The 24,643-nt window shown below is 44.7% G+C and overlaps 1 protein-coding gene across 1 annotated transcript in view; it reads right to left on the reverse strand.

Moving 5' to 3' along the window:
- The window catches only part of LOC128700574 (fatty-acid amide hydrolase 1-like), a 48,513-nt gene that overhangs the window by 17,514 nt on the left and 6,356 nt on the right, over positions 1-24,643 (reverse strand). The window contains exons 7-8 of the mRNA XM_070098827.1: positions 16,265-16,738; positions 4,894-5,055 (exon numbers count right to left, since the gene is read on the reverse strand). Of these exons, the coding sequence (XP_069954928.1) occupies positions 4,894-5,055; positions 16,265-16,738 (636 nt within the window). The remainder of the gene's footprint in view (positions 1-4,893; positions 5,056-16,264; positions 16,739-24,643) is intronic.

Raw genomic sequence — 24,643 nt, forward strand, 5'->3', positions numbered from 1 at the left:
TCTGCAAAGGAAGACACGGTGCTGTGGCTGACATCCTTGTCTATGTCGGATATGAGGATGAGGAACAAGATGGGAGCTAGTACTGTGCCTTGTGGAACAGAGCTTTTCACCGTAGCTGCCTCGGACTTTACTCTGTTGACGACTACTCTCTGTGTTCTGTTAGTGAGGAAATTATAGATCCATCGACCGACTTTTCCTGTTATTCCTTTAGCGCGCATTTTGTGCGCTATTACGCCATGGTCACACTTGTCGAAGGCTTTTGCAAAGTCTGTATATATTACATCTGCATTCTTTTTGTCTTCTAGTGCATTTAGGACCTTGTCGTAGTGATCCAGTAGCTGAGACAGACAGGAGCGACCTGTTCTAAACCCATGTTGCCCTGGGTTGTGTAACTGATGGGTTTCTAGATGGGTGGTGATCTTGCTTCTTAGGACCCTTTCAAAGATTTTTATGATATGGGATGTTAGTGCTATTGGTCTGTAGTTCTTTGCTGTTGCTTTACTGCCCCCTTTGTGGAGTGGGGCTATGTCTGTTGTTTTTAGTAACTGAGGGACGACCCCCGTGTCCATGCTCCCTCTCCATAGGATGGAAAAGGCTCGTGATAGGGGCTTCTTGCAGTTCTTGATGAACACAGAGTTCCATGAATCTGGCCCTGGGGCAGAGTGCATGGGCATGTCATTTATCGCCTGTTCGAAGTCATTTGGCGTCAGGATAACATCGGATAGGCTTGTGTTAATCAAATTTTGTGGCTCTCTCATAAAAAATTCATTTTGATCTTCGACTCTCAGTCTGGTTAGCGGCTTGCTAAAAACTGAGTCATATTGGGACTTGAGTAGCTCACTCATTTCCTTGCTGTCATCTGTGTAGGACCCATCTTGTTTAAGTAGGGGCCCAATACTGGGCGTTGTTCTCGATTTTGATTTGGCATAGGAGAAGAAATACTTTGGGTTTCTTTCGATTTCATTTATAGCTTTTAGTTCTTCCCGCGATTCCTGACTCCTAAAGGATTCTTTTAGCTTAAGTTCGATGCTTGCTATTTCTCTGACCAGTGTCTCCCTGCGCATTTCAGATATATTGACCTCTTTTAGCCGCTCTGTTATTCTTTTCCGTCGCCTGTAAAGGGAGCGCCTGTCTCTTTCTATTTTACATCTACTCCTCCTTTTTCTTAGAGGAATAAGCCTTGTGCATACATCGAGTGCCACCGAGTTAATCTGTTCTAGGCATAAGTTTGGGTCTGTGTTGCTTAGTATATCTTCCCAGCTTATATCGGTTAGGACTTGGTTTACTTGGTCCCACTTTATGTTTTTGTTATTGAAGTTGAATTTGGTGAATGCTCCCTCGTGACTAGTCTCATTATGTCGGTCTGGGGCTCCTCGCATACATGTCTGAACCTCAATTATGTTGTGAACTGAGTATATTGTTTTTGATATGGTGACATTTCTTATCAGATCATCATTGTTTGTGAATATGAGGTCTAGTGTATTCTCCAGTCTAGTAGGCTCTATTATTTGCTGGTTTAAATTGAATTTTGTGCAGAGATTTAAAAGCTCGTGTGAGTGTGAGTTTTCATCAGAGCTGCCTCCTGGTGTTATTACTGCAACAGTATTATTTGCTATATTCCTCCATTTTAGGTGCCTTAAGTTGAAATCCCCCAGGAGCAAGATGTTGGGTGCAGGAGCTGGAAGATTTTCCAGACAGTGGTCAATTTTTAACAGCTGTTCCTGGAATTGCTGGGATGTTGCATCCGGAGGCTTGTAGACTACCACAATGACTAGGTTTTGGTTCTCGACCTTTACTGCTAAAACTTCCACTACGTCATTTGAGGCATTAAGCAGTTCTGTGCAAACAAGTGACTCTGCAATGTACAGGTGGTCTGGTGGAGGGATAGAGGTGGTCTGGTGGAGGGATAGAGGTGGTCTGGTGGAGGGATAGAGGTGGTCTGGTGGAGGGATAGAGGTGGTCTGGTGGAGGGATAGAGGTGGTCTGGTGGAGGGATAGAGGTGGTCTGGTGGAGGGATAGAGGTGGTCTGGTGGAGGGATAGAGGTGGTCTGGTGGAGGGATAGAGGTGGTCTGGTGGAGGGATAGAGGTGGTCTGGTGGAGGGATAGAGGTGGTCTGGTGGAGGGATAGAGGTGGTCTGGTGGAGGGATAGAGGTGGTCTGGTGGAAGTATACTTGCAGGAAACCGAATCATTTTTTTTTTACACAGGGTTTGACAAGGTTAAGGATCCCTAGCTTTATTGACAAACTATTTACAGGTTAAGGATTCCTAACTTTATTGGCAAGCTAAGAGCTGTTACCTACATCAGCTCATTTGAAAGCATTTTTATTGTTATGAGACATACAAGTAGGGGACAGGATGAAGTTGGAGCCATCTGTGGGCCAGCATTTTCATTTGATCAACTGACGTTATCTCGTTGACATCATTATGCTGTATGAATGTGTTCCATACTCGAGTCATCCTGGGTATGTATGATCTCAGATGGAGTGATGTTCTGGAGAAGGGTACAGCCAGAGTGAAGTTGCTGCTTTCTGCCCGTCTTGTGGCATAAAAGCTTGTTTCACGCTGTCCTCGAAGTGGATCTAAGTGTGGTATTTTGACAATATTGGCCTTGTACATAACAGTAAGGCCACCCACATCCCTCCTATGTTGAAGGCTCTGCTGAAATGACAGATCTATCCAGGATGGGTCCAGGCGAGAGATGAGACGTCTTGCTCTGTTTTCTACTCTGTCAAGCAGTCGCAGATGAGAGGGGGGGCAGGCAAACCAAGAAAGTGGAGCATACTCAAGGTGTGAGGGGTGGTGCTGATTGGGCGCTGGAAAATCTGTGGGGGTGTCAGGTGTGGGAAGAAAGAGGTGCGGGGGGTAAACACACCCTGCTACTTCTCTTTACCCCTTCCCCTCTAGGCATTTTCATTCGTCAGGTCACCATATAACTAAGACTTGTGCTAGGAAACATTCCCTCACAAACAACCACCGCCTCGCGTCAGGTGAACGATCTGCTGGGTGAACGACCTACTTGGTGAACGACCTGCTGGGTGAACGACCTACTTGGTGAACGACCTGCTGGGTGAACGACCTACTTGGTGAACGACCTGCTGGGTGAACGACCTACTTGGTGAACGACCTGCTCACTCACTGATCAGTAAATGTCAAAACTGGGGCAAGTGAGGAAGTCCAGTTTGTGCTAGTGGCTTTTTTCAGTAGAGTTGAATGTGGTTCAACGCTTCTGTTTCTGTGTGAATGTGATCTGTCCTCCTGGACTGTGTACTCACCTATTTGTACTCACCTATTTGTGGTTGCAGGGGTCGATTCACAGCTCCTGGCCCCGCCTCTTCGCTGATTGCTACTAGGTCCTCTCTCTCCCTGCCCCATGAGCTCTATCATACCTCGCCTTAAAACTATGTATGGTTCCTGCCTCCACCACATCACTTTCTAGGCTATTCCATGGCCTGACTACTCTATGACTGAAGAAATACTTCCTAACATCCCTTTGATTCATCTGAGTCTTCAACTTCCAATTGTGACCTCTTGTGTCTGTGTCCCATCTCTGGAACATCCCGTCTTTGTCCACCTCGTCTATTCCGCGCAGTATTTTATATGTCGTTATCATGTCTCCCCTGACCCTCCTGGCCTCCAGTGTCGTCAGGCCGATTTCCCTCAACCTTTCTTCATAGGACAATCCCCGTAGCTCTGGGACTAGTCTTGTTGCAAACCTTTGCACTTTCTCTAATTTCTTGACGTGCTTGACTAGGTGTGGGTTCCAAACTGGTGCTGCATACTCCAGTATGGCCCTGACGTAAATGGTGTACAGAGTCTTAAACGAATCCTTACTGAGGTATCGGAACGCTATCCGTAGGTTTGCCAGGCGCCCGTATGCTGCAGCAGTGTGTGTGTGTGTGTGTGTGTGTGTGTGTGTGTGTGTGTGTGTGTGTGTGTGTGTGTATATATATATATATATATATATATATATATATATATATATATATATATATATATATATATATATATATATATATATATATATATATATATATATATATATATATATATATATATATGAGTCCTGGAGATGGGAAGTACAGTGCCTGCACTCTGAAGGAGGGGTGTTAATGTTGCAGTTTAAAAACTGTAGGTAAAGCACCCTTCTGGCAAGACAGTGATGGAGTGAATGATGGTGAAAGTTTTTCTTTTTCGGGCCACCCTGCCTTGGTGGGAATAGGCCAGTGTGATAAATATATATATATATATATATATATATATATATATATATATATATATATATATATATATATATATATATATATATATATATATATATATATATATATATATATATATACTGAGAGCAAGATTTTCGCCCACTAACCAACACTTTTCGAGAACGAGTGAATGCCAGCCTCACAGCACCAAGTTCTTTCCCATGGATCGGTAACTCAAGCATCGAAACTCATGTGATCCATCTCTAAAAATCTTTTCATTCCATATTAGTACAAAAAAAATTATCATTAACAGTACACAATACCGACAACTTAATGAATAAGACACATGAACAACACCTGGCTGTCTTCACTTATAACAGTACACATGTTCAGGTGTGTCACATATCTTACTAATTTCAAATTACATAATACATCCAGGAGTTGTTTCCTCTTTCCTTATTAAATATTAAGTCTCTTGACGCCCAGAGTTTATTCACACTATTGTCACTGCACCTGCCATCACTGTCATGTTGTGATCTTACCTACGAGATCTACAAGTCTCCTCACTTAACACATCCAGACTATTATCTCTACTGTTATAGTAGCAGTAGTGTTAGTATTACCAGTGGTAATGATGACAGTGACTGATGGTAACACCAGTGGTATTGATGACAGTGATTAATGGCATTACCTGTGGTGTTAGTGGGGCAGTTGAGTGGTGGTGCAGGCATGGAGAAGGCAGGAGCCAGCAGGAGGTCGAGACGAGCTTTCCTCCAGGCCTCCGTCAGTTGTTCCACATACACTTGCTTCTCCTCCAGTGCTTGCCACAGCTGGTGTGACTTAACACCTTCACCTGAAATCGTAATTGTAGCAATAACTCTGTGCTTTGGTCGCCACGCGATTCCAGACAGATATCCCCGTATTATATAAACCCAGGCCACTCCCCGTATTATATAAACCGAGGCCACTCTCACTATTATATAAACCCAGGCCACTCTCAGCATTATATAAACCCAGGCCACTCTCAGTATTATATAAACCCAGGCCACTCTCAGTATTATATAAACCCAGGCTACTCCCAGTATTATATAAACCCAGACCATTCCCAGTATTATATAAACCCAGGCCACTCTCAGTATTATATAAACCCAGGCCACTCTCAGTATTATATAAACCCAGGCTACTCCCAGTATTATATAAACCCAGAACACTCTCACTATTATATAAACCCAGGCCACTCTCACTATTATATAAACCCAGGCCACTCTCAGTATTATATAAACCCAGGCCACTCTCACTATTATATAAACCCAGACCACTCCCAGTATTATATAAACCCAGGCCACTCTCAGTATTATATAAACCCAGACCACTCCCAGTATTATATAAACCCAGGCCACTCCCAGTATTATATAAACCCAGGCCACTCTCAGTATTATATAAACCCAGACCACTCCCAGTATTATATAAACCCAGGCCACTCTCAGTATTATATAAACCCAGACCACTCCCAGTATTATATAAACCCAGAACACTCTCAGTATTATATAAACCCAGGCCACTCCCAGTATTATATAAACCCAGACCACTCTCAGTATTATATAAATGGAAATAAATGTTATAGTCTGGCTGAGTGTCGAATGTGCGCATCTGAGCATAGCCGAGTGTTACAGAGTTCAAAACTTGGGTAAAGCTGAGAGCATCGATAAGTTTCAGAGCAGACTGTTAGCGCATGACAAGATGGTGTTTCATGCAGTTCAGCCATGCCAGCTTTCCGGTTGAAAGTTGTCGGACAGTGTAGAGGTCAAGTGACATCTCCAGATTCTTCGGTAGCTGAGCACAGTTCTTTCAGCAGCCTGAGCTTCGTGTTTATCAAGTGGCTGCAGAGCTGCACGCAGTTAGCCTGTGTCAAACAGATAGTGCAGCATGTTCCTGAAATGATGTTTGAGGTCTCGCCGCTCACGTAGGAATTTCACAGTGTCACGCAGCGATTATGTACCGCAGATTTGAGTTGTCTCGTTTCCACACAGATAACTTTATAGATATTGAATGAGCTTGGCAAAGATGTTGGAAACATGTTTGCTAATGAGCTGGTGGAAGACTGGTTTTCCTGGCAGCGCTGGTGCAGCTGAAGATTTGACTGCCGTCGTTCGTAGTCTTCGACGAAGCGACAGATAGTGGAGCTAGAAATATTTGTTCAATTATATTCTTCATGAATGTTGCCGCATGAGTGCACGCAGCGAAACAGCCCATAATACACACGCCATAGTGTCGGCGAGTGAGCGGAAGATCGTTGGTTGCGGTTTTCGATAAGTTTTGAACGAGTTCGTGGTCACAGTTGGTGACATCAGCGAAAGGGAAGAGTGTTAATGACTTTCGCATTGATTGGAAGGCTCGATCTGGTTGAGCTGCTTGGAGATGGAATCAGCCGAATGTTTAGAGTTATGAGGATACGCTGATATTTAGCTACATAACAGCGAATAATGGTGTGAGAAACGTTCTTCTAGACAAACTCCACGTAGTTCGCCAGACACCGAGCGGCGCGAACTCAAGGCAGTTCAAAGTCGTGATGAAAGAGAAACACGCAAAGTCAATTACAGTTCGGCCCGGTCGCAACAGGAATTACGAAACCAAAACAAGACCTCAATTTCATCGCCAAAAACAACAGACGCAATGACTCCGTCTTCCAAAAAGGCTATCTTCAAGGCATCATCTCAGCAGCCATCTCAACACGCAGCTCCCCAGTCATACCTCGACGTTACATCAATGCACTCAAAGGTTTAGCAGAAGACACGACCATCAGGGTCACCACCGCTGATAAAGGAGGTGGTGTTGTTATCATGGACACTGACGATTACAGGAACAAAATGCTCAATCTACTTAATGACCCAGATACCTACAAACCTCTCACAACTAACCAAGTGGACAACCTTACTAAAACTTTTCTTCAAAGGACTCGCCGCATTCTGAGGGGCTCAGTACAAGGGAAGAAACTTCTACACACCGTGCCCAGCAACCCCAGACCTGCCAGAATGTACGGCCTGCCAAAGACTCACAAGCCTGGTATCCCACTGAGGCCCATATCCTCGGGAATAGGCAGTGCTCCCCACCAGCTCTCAGGAATTCTCGCCAAACACCTCTCTAAACTCTTGGGCACTATCAATCCAGCACATCTCAAACACTCAGGTGATCTTCTCAATCGCATTCGCAACATCAACATCAGGAACAAGAAACTTTCCAGCCTTGACGTGACTTCCCTATTCACCAAAGTACCTACTACACAAGCCATCGATCTCTTGCGCAGGAAAATTGACGATTCACTTGATCTTCCCATTCCAGCCAGCGACTTCATCGACCTTGTTGAACTATGTGTTGACTTTACGTGTTTCTCTTTCGAAAATCACCTCTTTCAGCAGACTTTTGGACTACCCATGGGTTCGCCACTCAGTGCAGTCCTGGCGAACCTATACATGGAACATCTAGAAGCCGAACGTTTCTCCACCATTATTCCTTCGTCTGTCACCTGGCTCCGTTATGTTGACGACATTCTCCTCATAACTCCTAAACGCTTCAACGTTCAAGCTCTCCAAGACAAGCTCAACCAGGTCGAGCCTTCAATCCAGTTCACACTTGAAGAAGAAGTCGACAACACTCTTCCTTTCCTTGATGTCCTGCTCTGCAAAGCTGACCACGAACTTCGTTTTAAAGTCTATCGAAAACCCACCAACCAAAACGATCTTCTCCACTTCTACTCTCACCACGACACCAAAACCAAACGTGGTGTAATTATAGGCTTCTTCCTGCGTGCACTCAGAATCTGCAGCAACGAGTTCCTTGAGGAAGAATGCACTATAATTGAACAAATATTTTCTAAACTCCACTATCCTCGTCACTTCATCAGAGACTGCAGACGGCGAGCATTAAACATCTTCAACACACCCAGAGAAGACACTGCCGAGAAGAGATACATAGTCCTTCCCACCAACTCCATTGCCAAACATGTTTCCAACATCTTTGCCAAAACATCATTCCAAGTATCTACCTCCACAACCACGACCATCAAGGACATCACCAGTAGTAGGCAGGACAAGCCTCCATCCTCTGCAGGGGTATACATAATCCCTTGTAATGACTGCAACAAGTTATACGTGGGCGAAACATCAAGGGACCTCCAAACACGTATTTCAGAACACCAATACGCAAGCAGGTCTGACGACACAAGGAATGCCTGCGTACAACACCGTAATTCACACAACCACTTGATAAACTACAGAAACTCAAGACTTATCGCCACAGAAGACAACACTCAATACCGAAGAATCCTGGAATCATCACTTATTTCTACATCCGACAACTTCAACCAGAATAGTGGCTTCTATAACATAGCTGAACCACTTGCCAAGAAACTTCTTCATCGCTATCCCACATAAGAACACTGTAGAAGGTCTGCTCACAAACTTATCCAATCTCCTTTCCAAGCTACCCAAGTTTTTAGACTCTATAACCCCACTCGGTACATCATCAGATGCAGCATTCTTCACCTGACCTCAGCCGGACTATAAATACTCGCTTTCCTTCCACCCCAGGTAGTTCTGTTTGTGACTTGAAAAAGCCCACTGTGTGGGCGAAACGTAGTCAATAAAGGATCACATTATACTGCATTTGTGTTTATATTGCCAGTATTATATAAACCCAGGCTACTCCCAGTATTATATAAACCCAGAACACTCTCACTATTATATAAACCCAGGCCACTCTCACTATTATATAAACCCAGGCCACTCTCAGTATTATATAAACCCAGGCCACTCTCAGTATTATATAAACCCAGACCACTCCCAGTATTATATAAACCCAGGCCACTCTCAGTATTATATAAACCCAGGCCACTCCCAGTATTATATAAACCCAGGCCACTCTCAGTATTATATAAACCCAGGCCACTCCCAGTATTATATAAACCCAGGCCACTCTCAGTATTATATAAACCCAGGCCACTCTCAGTATTATATAAACCCAGGCTACTCCCAGTATTATATAAACCCAGGCCACTCTCACTATTATATAAACCCAGGCCACTCCCCGTATTATATAAACCCAGGCCACTCTCAGTATTATATAAACCCAGACTACTCCCAGTATTATATAAACCCAGGCCACTCTCAGTATTATATAAACCCAGACCACTCCCAGTATTATATAAACCCAGAACACTCTCAGTATTATATAAACCCAGGCCACTCCCAGTATTATATAAACCCAGACCACTCCCAGTATTATATAAACCCAGGCCACTCTCAGTATTATATAAACCCAGGCCACTCCCAGTATTATATAAACCCAGGCCACTCTCAGTATTATATAAACCCAGGCCACTCTCAGTATTATATAAACCCAGGCCACTCTCAGTATTATATAAACCCAGGCCACTCTCAGTATTATATAAACCCAGACCACTCCCAGTATTATATAAACCCAGACCACTCCCAGTATTATATAAACCCAGACCACTCCCAGTATTATATAAACCCAGAACACTCTCAGTATTATATAAACCCAGGCCACTCTCAGTATTATATAAACCCAGACCACTCCCAGTATTATATAAACCCAGACCACTCCCAGTATTATATAAACCCAGACCACTCCCAGTATTATATAAACCCAGACCACTCCCAGTATTATATAAACCCAGACCACTCCCAGTATTATATAAACCCAGACCACTCCCAGTATTATATAAACCCAGACCACTCCCAGTATTATATAAACCCAGACCACTCCCAGTATTATATAAACCCAGACCACTCCCAGTATTATATAAACCCAGACCACTCCCAGTATTATATAAACCCAGACCACTCCCAGTATTATATAAACCCAGGCCACTCCCAGTATTATATAAACCCAGACCACTCCCAGTATTATATAAACCCAGACCACTCCCAGTATTATATAAACCCAGACCACTCCCAGTATTATATAAACCCAGACCACTCCCAGTATTATATAAACCCAGACCACTCCCAGTATTATATAAACCCAGACCACTCCCAGTATTATATAAACCCAGACCACTCCCAGTATTATATAAACCCAGACCACTCCCAGTATTATATAAACCCAGACCACTCCCAGTATTATATAAACCCAGACCACTCCCAGTATTATATAAACCCAGGCCACTCCCAGTATTATATAAACCCAGACCACTCCCAGTATTATATAAACCCAGACCACTCCCAGTATTATATAAACCCAGACCACTCCCAGTATTATATAAACCCAGACCACTCCCAGTATTATATAAACCCAGACCACTCCCAGTATTATATAAACCCAGACCACTCCCAGTATTATATAAACCCAGACCACTCCCAGTATTATATAAACCCAGACCACTCCCAGTATTATATAAACCCAGACCACTCCCAGTATTATATAAACCCAGACCACTCCCAGTATTATATAAACCCAGACCACTCCCAGTATTATATAAACCCAGACCACTCCCAGTATTATATAAACCCAGACCACTCCCAGTATTATATAAACCCAGGCCACTCCCAGTATTATATAAACCCAGACCACTCCCAGTATTATATAAACCCAGACCACTCCCAGTATTATATAAACAGTATTATATAAACCCAGACCACTCCCAGTATTATATAAACCCAGACCACTCTCAGTATTATATAAACCCAGACCACTCCCAGTATTATATAAACCCAGACCACTCCCAGTATTATATAAACCCAGGCCACTCCCAGTATTATATAAACCCAGACCACTCCCAGTATTATATAAACCCAGACCACTCCCAGTATTATATAAACCCAGACCACTCCCAGTATTATATAAACCCAGACCACTCTCAGTATTATATAAACCCAGACCACTCCCAGTATTATATAAACCCAGACCACTCCCAGTATTATATAAACCCAGGCCACTCCCAGTATTATATAAACCCAGACCACTCCCAGTATTATATAAACCCAGACCACTCCCAGTATTATATAAACCCAGGCCACTCCCAGTATTATATAAACCCAGGCCACTCCCAATATTATATAAACCCAGACCACTCCCAGTATTATATAAACCCAGACCACTCCCAGTATTATATAAACCCAGGCCACTCCCAGTATTATATAAACCCAGACCACTCCCAGTATTATATAAACCCAGACCACTCCCAGTATTATATAAACCCAGGCCACTCCCAGTATTATATAAACCCAGACCACTCCCAGTATTATATAAACCCAGACCACTCCCAGTATTATATAAACCCAGACCACTCCCAGTATTATATAAACCCAGACCACTCCCAGTATTATATAAACCCAGACCACTCCCAGTATTATATAAACCCAGACCACTCCCAGTATTATATAAACCCAGACCACTCCCAGTATTATATAAACCCAGGCCACTCCCAATATTATATAAACCCAGACCACTCCCAGTATTATATAAACCCAGGCCACTCCCAGTATTATATAAACCCAGACCACTCCCAGTATTATATAAACCCAGGCCACTCTCAGTATTATATAAACCCAGACCACTCCCAGTATTATATAAACCCAGGCCACTCCCAGTATTATATAAACCCAGACCACTCCCAGTATTATATAAACCCAGACCACTCCCAATATTATATAAACCCAGACCACTCCCAATATTATATAAACCCAGACCACTCCCAGTATTATATAAACCCAGACCACTCCCAGTATTATATAAACCCAGGCCACTCCCAGTATTATATAAACCCAGACCACTCCCAATATTATATAAACCCAGACCACTCCCAATATTATATAAACCCAGGCCACTCCCAGTATTATATAAACCCAGACCACTCCCAGTATTATATAAACCCAGGCCACTCCCAGTATTATATAAACCCAGACCACTCCCAGTATTATATAAACCCAGACCACTCCCAATATTATATAAACCCAGACCACTCCCAATATTATATAAACCCAGGCCACTCCCAGTATTATATAAACCCAGACCACTCCCAGTATTATATAAACCCAGACCACTCCCAGTATTATATAAACCCAGACCACTCCCAATATTATATAAACCCAGACCACTCCCAATATTATATAAACCCAGACCACTCCCAATATTATATAAACCCAGACCACTCCCAATATTATATAAACCCAGACCACTCCCAATATTATATAAACCCAGACCACTCCCAATATTATATAAACCCAGACCACTCCCAATATTATATAAACCCAGACCACTCCCAGTATTATATAAACCCAGACCACTCCCAGTATTATATAAACCCAGACCACTCCCAGTATTATATAAACCCAGACCACTCCCAATATTATATAAACCCAGACCACTCCCAATATTATATAAACCCAGACCACTCCCAATATTATATAAACCCAGACCACTCCCAGTATTATATAAACCCAGACCACTCCCAATATTATATAAACCCAGACCACTCCCAATATTATATAAACCCAGACCACTCTCAGTATTATATAAACCCAGGCCACTCCCAGTATTATATAAACCCAGACCACTCCCAGTATTATATAAACCCAGACCACTCCCAGTATTATATAAACCCAGGCCACTCTCAGTATTATATAAACCCAGACCACTCCCAGTATTATATAAACCCAGACCACTCCCAGTATTATATAAACCCAGACCACTCCCAGTATTATATAAACCCAGACCACTCCCAGTATTATATAAACCCAGGCCACTCTCAGTATTATATAAACCCAGACCACTCCCAGTATTATATAAACCCAGGCCACTCTCAGTATTATATAAACCCAGACCACTCCCAATATTATATAAACCCAGACCACTCCCAATATTATATAAACCCAGACCACTCCCAATATTATATAAACCCAGACCACTCCCAGTATTATATAAACCCAGACCACTCCCAATATTATATAAACCCAGACCACTCCCAATATTATATAAACCCAGACCACTCTCAGTATTATATAAACCCAGGCCACTCCCAGTATTATATAAACCCAGACCACTCCCAGTATTATATAAACCCAGACCACTCCCAGTATTATATAAACCCAGGCCACTCTCAGTATTATATAAACCCAGACCACTCCCAGTATTATATAAACCCAGGCCACTCTCAGTATTATATAAACCCAGACCACTCCCAGTATTATATAAACCCAGACCACTCCCAATATTATATAAACCCAGACCACTCCCAATATTATATAAACCCAGACCACTCCCAATATTATATAAACCCAGACCACTCCCAGTATTATATAAACCCAGACCACTCCCAGTATTATATAAACCCAGACCACTCCCAGTATTATATAAACCCAGACCACTCCCAATATTATATAAACCCAGACCACTCCCAATATTATATAAACCCAGACCACTCCCAATATTATATAAACCCAGACCACTCCCAGTATTATATAAACCCAGACCACTCCCAATATTATATAAACCCAGACCACTCCCAATATTATATAAACCCAGACCACTCTCAGTATTATATAAACCCAGGCCACTCCCAGTATTATATAAACCCAGACCACTCCCAGTATTATATAAACCCAGACCACTCCCAGTATTATATAAACCCAGGCCACTCTCAGTATTATATAAACCCAGACCACTCCCAGTATTATATAAACCCAGACCACTCCCAGTATTATATAAACCCAGACCACTCCCAGTATTATATAAACCCAGACCACTCCCAGTATTATATAAACCCAGACCACTCCCAGTATTATATAAACCCAGACCACTCCCAGTATTATATAAACCCAGGCCACTCTCAGTATTATATAAACCCAGGCCACTCCCAGTATTATATAAACCCAGGCCACTCCCAGTATTATATAAACCCAGACCACTCCCAGTATTATATAAACCCAGACCACTCCCAGTATTATATAAACCCAGACCACTCCCAATATTATATAAACCCAGACCACTCCCAGTATTATATAAACCCAGGCCACTCCCAGTATTATATAAACCCAGACCACTCCCAGTATTATATAAACCCAGACCACTCCCAATATTATATAAACCCAGACCACTCCCAGTATTATATAAACCCAGGCCACTCTCAGTATTATATAAACCCAGGCCACTCCCAGTATTATATAAACCCAGGCCACTCCCAGTATTATATAAACCCAGACCACTCCCAGTATTATATAAACCCAGACCACTCCCAGTATTATATAAACCCAGACCACTCCCAATATTATATAAACCCAGACCACTCCCAGTATTATATAAACCCAGGCCACTCCCAGTATTATATAAACCCAGACCACTCCCAGTATTATATAAACCCAGACCACTCCCAGTATTATATAAACCCAGACCACTCCCAATATTATATAAACCCAGACCACTCCCAGTATTATATAAACCCAGGCCACTCTCAGTATTATATAAACCCAGGCCACTCCCAGTATTATATAAACCCAGGCCACTCCCAGTATTATATAAACCCAGACCACTCCCAGTATTATATAAACCCAGACCACTCCCAGTATTATATAAACCCAGACCACTCCCAATATTATATAAACCCAGACCACTCCCAGTATTATATAAACCCAGGCCACTCCCAGTATTATATAAACCCAGACCACTCCCAGTATTATATAAACCCAGACCACTCCCAGTATTATATAAACCCAGACCACTCCCAATATTATATAAACCCAGACCACTCCCAGTATTATATAAACCCAGACCACTCCCAGTATTATATAAACCCAGACCACTCCCAGTATTATATAAACCCAGGCCACTCTCAGTATTATATAAACCCAGGCCACTCCCAGTATTATATAAACCCAGGCCACTCCCAGTATTATATAAACCCAGACCACTCCCAGTATTATATAAACCCAGACCACTCCCAGTATTATATAAACCCAGACCACTCCCAATATTATATAAACCCAGACCACTCCCAGTATTATATAAACCCAGGCCACTCCCAGTATTATATAAACCCAGACCACTCCCAGTATTATATAAACCCAGACCACTCCCAGTATTATATAAACCCAGACCACTCCCAATATTATATAAACCCAGACCACTCCCAGTATTATATAAACCCAGACCACTCCCAGTATTATATAAACCCAGACCACTCCCAGTATTATATAAACCCAGACCACTCCCAGTATTATATAAACCCAGGCCACTCCCAGTATTATATAAACCCAGACCACTCCCAGTATTATATAAACCCAGGCCACTCCCAGTATTATATAAACCCAGACCACTCCCAGTATTATATAAACCCAGACCACTCCCAATATTATATAAACCCAGACCACTCCCAATATTATATAAACCCAGACCACTCCCAGTATTATATAAACCCAGACCACTCCCAGTATTATATAAACCCAGACCACTCCCAATATTATATAAACCCAGACCACTCCCAGTATTATATAAACCCAGACCACTCCCAGTATTATATAAACCCAGACCACTCCCAGTATTATATAAACCCAGACCACTCTCCCTCACTGTACGATAAAGGAGTTGAAGATTATGAGTGAGTCAGAAGAAACATTGGCAAATTACTGCGTGGAAACTGATATACCAGTTTGTCCAATTAAAATGGCATAGCGACACATACACACAGTCCCAAACCAACTCAAACCTTCCACCCCACATTGAGGTCCGTCTGTCAATTGTCTGCAGGGACTGCAAATAACCTCTAACAACCCACCAAACAATAATAGACCTTCCTTTATATCAAGAAGGCAGAATTTGCATTAGATATAAATGTATTGATGCAATAATTCTAACTGACCTCCTCGCCGAAAGTCCTACTTAGTGCAGACTCCCTTTGTGACACAGTGATCCTGGTGAGGGGCTTTTGACCTGAAGAACTGGAGCAATCCTTCCCTTCCATTAATCAAACCTGACTACTTCCTGTTCCTCGGGTGCTACGTGACCCATACGGGATTAGTGGTGCTCCACGAACATATTAGATGACTTACTTGATAAAAGGCGAGCCATAAATGGAGACCTGCCCTGGAGAATGCGCTTCTTGACGGCCTTGACAAGCTTAGGTTGAGCCATTAGCTTACTGGTGGCGAGGGAAGGGTCAGCTACCTCGCCTGTCAGTAGACGGCTGACGGTGCGGCCTTTGTCAGCAGTGATGCAGGTGGTCATGATGCCCCATGCCCGTCGCACTTCTGGGGGCGTGAAGGCTACCAGCTCGTGGCCTGCTGCCTGCAAGGCCTCCCGAGCCTCCGCCACAGCTCTCCGGCATCCAGGAGTCGCAGGCAACACGCCATCGAAGTCATACCAGCCAATGCGCAATGGACGGACGTCGGTGTAGAGGTGCTGTCGCCACGACAAGGGCGCCATAGCGGGGTCAGCCAGAAACATGTAGTCAGCTTCGAGCAGTGCCCTCATTCCTGCCACCACTATTTCCACATCACGACCCAGCAGACCCATCGATGGCAGAACTGGAAACACAAACATACCCAGAAGAACATAAGAAAGGAGTAACACTGCAGCAGGCCTACTGGTGTTAACATACTGTCGGTAATTCTACCAACATTAATACAGGCCTACTAGTCCATATTTGGCAAGTCCTTCTCAAACCCAACACCTCTCACTCGTCAGAACTATGATTGTGTTACTGGCGTGTATAATACTGACACCCTGATGGGCAAGACACACGGGCATCACCTGGGTATCTTAATTCAGAAGACGTTTCGCCCACCAGTGGCTTCATCAAATCAATTCAGAGAAGTTAGAGGTTAGGTGAAGGTGTTAAAAAACTGGAGATAGTATCGAACTGATAAAACCACGAAGGACTGAGCCGCGGGGGCGTTGACCCCCCCGATCACCCTCCGGGTAGACTTGTTGGCGAGACGTCTTCAAAATAAAGTTACCCAAGCTTCGCACATCTTTATTATTTATCATTATGTCCCAGACATCATCATTATTATCAAATCATCATCATTATCATTCTCAATCATTATCATTGGCTTCATCATAATTTTCCTCAGTCATCATCATCACTATCATTCTTAGTCATCATTTTCTTCATTACCATCCTCAATTATCATCATCATCATCATTATCATTTTCAATCATCATCACTGTCATCATTATTATCCTCAATCATCATTACTATCATCTTCAATCATCATTATCATCATTATTATCCTCAATCATCATTATCATCATCATTATCATAATCAATCATCATTATCATGCCAATCATCATTATTATCATCATCATCATCATCATCCTCAATCATCAACATTATCATCATCATCATCATCATCGTTATCATTAGTATCATTGTCATCATCATCATCATTATCATCGTCATCATTATAATCAGAATCATCATCATCATCCTCAATCATCATTATCATCATCATCATCGTTATCATTAGTATCATTATCATAATCATCATCATCATTATAATCATCATCCTCAATCATCATCATCATCATCATCATCATCATCATCATCATCATCATCATCACCATCATCATCATCATCATCATCATCATCATCATCATCATCATCATCATCATCATCATCATCATCATCATCATCCGAGAGTTCACCCCCCCCCCGGGGGGGGGTTGATTTCTACACAACAACAAGTCTTCACGCCGGTCAAGGGCTCTTGATCCAAGGAATTTTAGCTGCTCTCCTCCTCCCCTTCATCCCCCTTGAATCAAACCTGTTTTACCTCCCCTTCCCCAGGTGCTGTACAACCCCTGCGGGTTCAGCGCTTACCTTCCTATATAGTAATTATATTGTTAAAAGGCTACACTCAGGTAGAGCTTTATCCAGAATTCACTCTGGGTAGAGCTTTATCCAGAATTCACTCTGGGTAGAGCTTTATCTGGGTAGAGCTTTATCCAGGTTTCACTCATGGTAGAGCTTTATCCAGGATTCACTCTGGGTAGAGCTTTATCCAGGTTTCACTCAGGGTAGAGCTTTATCCAGGTTTCACTCTTGGTAGAGCTTTATCCAGGCTTCACTCTGGGTAGAGCTTTATCCAGGTTTCACTCAGGGTAGAGCTTTATCCAGGCTTCACTCTGGGTAGAGCTTTATCCAGGCTTCACTCTGGGTAGAGCTTTATCCAGGCTTCACTCTGGGTAGAGCTTTATCCAGGCTTCACTCAGGGTAGAGCTTTATCCAGCCTTCACTCTGGGTAGAGCTTTATCCAGGCTTCACTCAGGGTAGAGCTTTATCCAGCCTTCACTCTGGGTAGAGCTTTATCCAGGCTTCACTCAGGGTAGAGCTTTATCCAGCCTTCACTCTGGGTAGAGCTTTATCCAGGCTTCACTCAGGGTAGAGCTTTATCCAGCCTTCACTCTGGGTAGAGCTTTATCCAGGCTTCACTCAGGGTAGAGCTTTATCCAGCCTTCACTCTGGGTAGAGCTTTATCCAGGCTTCACTCAGGGTAGAGCTTTATTCAGGTTTCAGTCTAGGTAGAGCTTTATCCAGGTTACACTCAGGGTAGAGCTTTATCTAGGTTACACTCAGGGTAGAGCTTTATTCAGGTTTCAGTCTAGGTAGAGCTTTATCCAGGTTACACTCAGGGTAGAGCTTTATCTAGGTTACACTCAGGGTAGAGCTTCATCCAAGTTTCACTCTGGGTAGAGCTTGATCAAGGCGTCTCTAAGCAAGGTGGTGGAACAATACAAAAAAAAATCTTTGAGTATTCTCCCGGCACTCAGCGAGTACGACTTGATGCCCCCAGAGTACAACTAGTGCTACTTACCACCAGTGCCGATACAGCTTCATGCCCCCAGAGTACAACTAGTGCTACTTACCACCAGTACCGATACAGCTTCATGCCCCCAGAGTACAACTAGTGCTATTTACCACCAGTGCCGATACAACTTGGTGCCCCAGAGTACAACTAGTGGTACTTACCACCAGTGCCGATACAACTTCATGCCCCCAGAGTACAACTAGTGCTATTTACCACCAGTGCCGATACAACTTGGTGCCCCAGAGTACAACTAGTGCTACTTACCACCAGTGCCGATACAACTTGGTGCCCCAGAGTACAACTAGTGCTACTTACCACCAGTGCCGATACAACTTCATGCCCCCAGAGTACAACTAGTGCTATTTACCACCAGTGCCGATACAACTTGATGCCCCCAGAGTACAACTAGTGCTACTTACCACCAGTACCGATACAACTTGGTGCCCCAGAGTACAACTAGTGCTACTTACCACCAGTGCCGATACAACTTCATGCCCCCAGAGTACAACTAGTGCTATTTACCACCAGTGCCGATACAACTTGATGCCCCCAGAGTACAACTAGTGCTACTTACCACCAGTACCGATACAACTTGGTGCCCCAGAGTACAACTAGTGGTACTTACCACCAGTGCCGATACAACTTCATGCCCCCAGAGTACAACTAGTGCTACTTACCACCAGTACCGATACAACTTGGTGCCCCAGAGTACAACTAGTGGTACTTACCACCAGTGCCGATACAACTTCATGCCCCCAGAGTACAACTAGTGCTACTTACCACCAGTGCCGATACAACTTCATGCCCCCAGAGTACAACTAGTGCTATTTACCACCAGTGCCGATACAACTTGATGCCCCCAGAGTACAACTAGTGCTACTTACCACCAGTACCGATACAACTTCATGCCCCCAGAGTACAACTAGTGGTACTTACCACCAGTACCGATACAACTTCATGCCCCCAGAGTACAACTAGTGGTACTTACCACCAGTACCGATACAACTTGATGCCCCCAGAGTACAACTAGTGCTACTTACCACCAGTGCCGATACAACTTGATGCCCCCAGAGTACAACTAGTGCTACTTACCACCAGTGCCGATACAACTTCATGCCCCCAGAGTACAACTAGTGCTATTTACCACCAGTGCCGATACAACTTCATGCCCCCAGAGTACAACTAGTGCTACTTACCACCAGTGCCGATACAACTTCATGCCCCCAGAGTACAACTAGTGCTATTTACCGCTAGCACTGATACAACTTGGTGCCCCCAGAGTACAACTAGTGGTACTTACCACCAGTACCGATACAAATTAAAGCTCCCAGAGTAAAACTTGATACTTCTAGAGTACAACTAGTGATACCACCAGCTCCTGTATAACTTGATGCCCCAGAGTACAAATTGATGCCCTAGAGTACAACATGATGCCCCAGAGTACAACATGATGCCCCAGAATACAATTTGAGTCCCCAGATTGCAAATTGGTGCCCCCAGCTACCAGAGGGGTGTGTTAGCTACCGGTGGTGTGTGTTAGCTACAGGTGGGGTGTGTTAGCTACCGGTGGGGTGTGTTAGCTACCGGTGGGGTGTGTTAGCTACCGGTGGTGTGTGTTAGCTACAGGTGGGGTGTGTGTTAGCTACCGGTGGTGTGTGTTAGTTACCAGTGGTGTGTGTGTTAGCTACCGGTGGGGTGTGTTAGCTACTGGTGGTGTGTGTTAGCTACTGGCGGTGTGTGTTAGCTGCTGGCGGGGTGTGTTAACTACTGGCGGTGTGTGTTAGCTGCTGGCGGGGTGTGTTAACTACTGGCGGGGTGTGTTAGCTACCGGTGGGCAGTGTTAGCTACCGGTGGTGTGTCTTAGCTACCTGTGGTGTGCGTTAACTACCGGTGGTGTGCGTTAGCTACCGGTACGGTGTTAGCAACCGGAGGGGTGTGTTAGCTACCGGTGGTGCGTGTTAGCTACTGGTGGTGGGTGTTAGCTACCGGTGGTGTGTGTGTTAGCTACCGGTGGTGTGTGTTAGCTACCGGTGGTGTGTGTTAGCTACTGGTGGTGTGTGATAGCTACCGGTGAGGTGTGTTAGCCACCGGAGGGGTGTGTTAGCTACCACTGGTATGTGTTAGCAACCGGTGGTGTGTTAGCTACCGGTGGAGTGTGTTAGCTACCGGTGAGGTGTGTTAGCTACCGGTGGTGTGTGTGTTAGCTACCGGTGGGTTGTGTTAGCTACCGGTGGGTTGTGTTAGCTACCGGTGAGGCGTGTTAGCTACCGGTGGAGTGTGTTAGCTAACGGTGGGGTGTGTTAGCTACCGGTGGTATGTGTTAGCTACCGGTGGTGTGTGTTAGCTACCGGTGGGTTGTGTTAGCTACCGGTTGGGCGTGTTAGCTACCGGTGGAGTGTGTCAGCTACTGGTGGGGTGTGTTAGCTACCGGTGGTGTGTGTCAGCTACTGGTGGGGTGTGTTAGCTACCATTGGTATGTGTTAGCTACCGTTTGGGTGTGTTAGCTACCGGTGGAGTGTGTTAGCTACCGGTGGGGTGTGTTAGCTACCGGTGGAGTGTGTTAGCTTCCTGTGGGGTGTGTTAGCTACCGGTGGTGTGTGTCAGCTACCGGTGGAGTGTGTTAGCTACCGGTGGGGTGTGTTAGCTTCCGGTGGGGTGTGTTAGCTACCGGTGGCGTGTGTTAGCTACTACTGAGGTGTGTTAGCTACCGGTGGTGTGTGTTAGCTACCGGTGGGGTGTGTTAGCTACCGGTGGCGTGTGTTAGCTACCACTGGGGTGTGTTAGCTACCGGTCGGGTGTGTTAGCTACCCGTGGCGTGTGTTAGCTTCTGGTGGAGTTTGTTACCTACCGGAGGGGGCGTTAGTTACCGGTGGGATGTTAGCTACCGGAGGGGTGTATTACCTACCGGTGGGGTGTGTTGCCTACCGGTGGGGTGTGTTACCTACCGGTGGGGCATGTTACCTACCGGTGGGGTGTGTTGCCTACCGGTGGGGTGTGTTACCTACCGGTGGGGCATGTTACCTACCGGTGGGGTGTGTTACCTACCGGTGGGGTGTGTTACCTACCGGTGGGGTGTGTTACCTACCGGTGATGTGTGTTAGCTACCGGTGGGGTGTGTTAGCTACTGGTGGGGTGTGTTAGCTACCAGTGGGGTGTGTTAGCTACCGGTGGGGTGTGTTAGCTACCGGTGATGTGTGTTAGCTACCGGTGGGGTGTATTAGCTACTGGTGGGGTGTGTTAGCTACCGGTGGGGTGTATTAGCTACTGGTGGGGTGTGTTAGCTACCGGTGGGGTGTGTTAGCTACCAGTGGGGTGTATTAGCTACTGGTGGGGTGTGTTAGCTACCGGTGGGGTGTGTTAGCTACCAGTGGGGTGTGTTAGCTATCGGTGGGGTGTGTTACCTACCAGTGGGGTGTGTTAGCTACCGGTGGGGTGTGTTAGCTACCGGTGATGTGTGTTAGCTACCGGTGGGGTGTATTAGCTACTGGTGGGGTGTGTTAGCTACCGGTGGGGTGTATTAGCTACTGGTGGGGTGTGTTAGCTACCGGTGGGGTGTGTTACCTACCAGTGGGGTGTGTTAGCTACCGGTGGGGTGTATTAGCTACTGGTGGGGTGTGTTAGCTACCAGTGGGGTGTGTTAGCTATCGGTGGGGTGTGTTAGCTACCAGTGGGGTGTGTTAGCTACCAGTGGGGTGTGTTAGCTATCGGTGGGGTGTGTTAGCTACCAGTGGGGTGTGTTAGCTATCGGTGGGGTGTGTTACCTACCAGTGGGGTGTGTTAGCTACCAGTGGGGTGTGTTAGCTACCAGTGGGGTGTGTTAGCTATCGGTGGGGTGTGTTAGCTACCAGTGGGGTGTGTTAGCTACCAGTGGGGTGTGTTAGCTACCAGTGGGGTGTGTTAGCTACCAGTGGAGTGTGTTAGCTACCAGTGGGGTGTGTTAGCTATCGGTGGGGTGTGTTACCTACCAGTGGGGTGTGTTAGCTACCAGTGGGGTGTGTTAGCTACCAGTGGTGTGTGTCAGCTATCGGTGGGGTGTGTTAGCTACCGGTGGGGTGTGTTAGCTACCAGTGGGGTGTGTTAGCTACCAGTGGGGTGTGTTAGCTACCAGTGGGGTGTGTTAGCTACCGGTGGGGTGTATTAGCTACCGGTGGTGCGTGCTAGCTACCGGTGGGGTGTGTTAGCTACCAGTGGGGTGTGTTAGCTACCAGTGGGGTGTGTTAGCTACCAGTGGGGTGTGTTAGCTACCGGTGGGGTGTGTTAGCTACCGGTGGGGTGTGTTAGCTACCGGTGGTGCGTGCTAGCTACCGGTGGGGTGTGTAAGGGAGGTAAGGTGTTATTTACCGGTACTCTTGTAAATGTTGGTTGAGTCGGCAGTTCTAGAGTTTTCAGGTAGGGAGTTCCATACTTTATGCTCTTATGTACAATGATTTTTTGCATAGATTTAAGCAGACATTAGGAATGTCATAGAGATCCTTTTGTCTGGTATTATGCCTCTGGGTCCTGTCACGACTCTCAAGACAGTGTTTTAGTTCAGGGTTAATATGTAATTCATGGTTCTGTAAATGTAGATTGCAGTGTAGTAAGCAAATTTAGATGTTTGAAGAGTATGGTGTGTGTTGCCTAGCATTGGATTGTGTGATAATTCTTACTGTGGCTTTTTGTTGGGTTATTATTGGCTTTAGGTGGGTAATTACTGTTTATCCCCAGGCACAAATGGCATATGTGAGGTAGGGATAGATGAGTGAATAGTATAGTGTGAGTAGTGCTGATTGTGGTGCATAGTAATGTATCTTAGAGAGGAGCACAACAGTTTTGGATACTTATTTTTTGTTATGTGTTGGATATGGGTGCTGAAATTCAGGTTGTTGTCAAGGTGTAGGCCCAGGAATTTGCCCTCATTATGCTTAGCAATAGGACCACTGTCGATCTTAATGTCGAGTTGGGCAACACCTGCTCTGTTACACGACAGAATATAGAAGGAAACCAAACCATACCCCCGGCCGGGATTGAACCCGCGGTCATAGAGTCTCAAAACTCTATGCAATCGTGTCATTACGATTTCTTAAGTCAAGTCAGAATATAGAAGGTTTTGTTAGTGTTAAGTGTAAGGTTATTATCATCCAGGTTGATATTTTCAGGAGCTCTTCGTTAACTGTGGTGTTGAGTGAGGCAAGATTTGGGTGGGAGATGACATAAGTCGTGTCATCAACAAAGAAAATGGGTTTCAGGTGTTGTGATACGTTGGGAAGATCATTGATGTATAAGAGGAAGAGCAGGGGACCTAGGACACTTCCCTGTGGCACACCAGTATCAAGTGGCCGCGTTGATGAGGTTGTATCCTTAATGGAGACGTATTGATACCTGTTAGCAAGGTAGGATTTGAAGTATATACGTGCATGGCCTCTTATACCATAATGGTCAAGTTTCTGGAGTAGGATGCCGTGGTCTACTGTATCAAAAGCTTTCCTTAGGTCAATAAAGAGTCCTAATGGATATTCCCTATTTTCCACTGCAGTGCAGACCAGCTCTAGCATTTTAACTATTGCATCGTTTGTGTTTTTGTTTTTCCTTAAGCCAAACTGGCAAGGGTTCAGTATGCCTTGTACTTTTACAAACAA

This window comes from Cherax quadricarinatus, chromosome 65 (assembly GCF_038502225.1).
Source record: "Cherax quadricarinatus isolate ZL_2023a chromosome 65, ASM3850222v1, whole genome shotgun sequence".
In the NCBI taxonomy this organism is placed as follows: Eukaryota; Metazoa; Arthropoda; class Malacostraca; order Decapoda; family Parastacidae; genus Cherax; species Cherax quadricarinatus.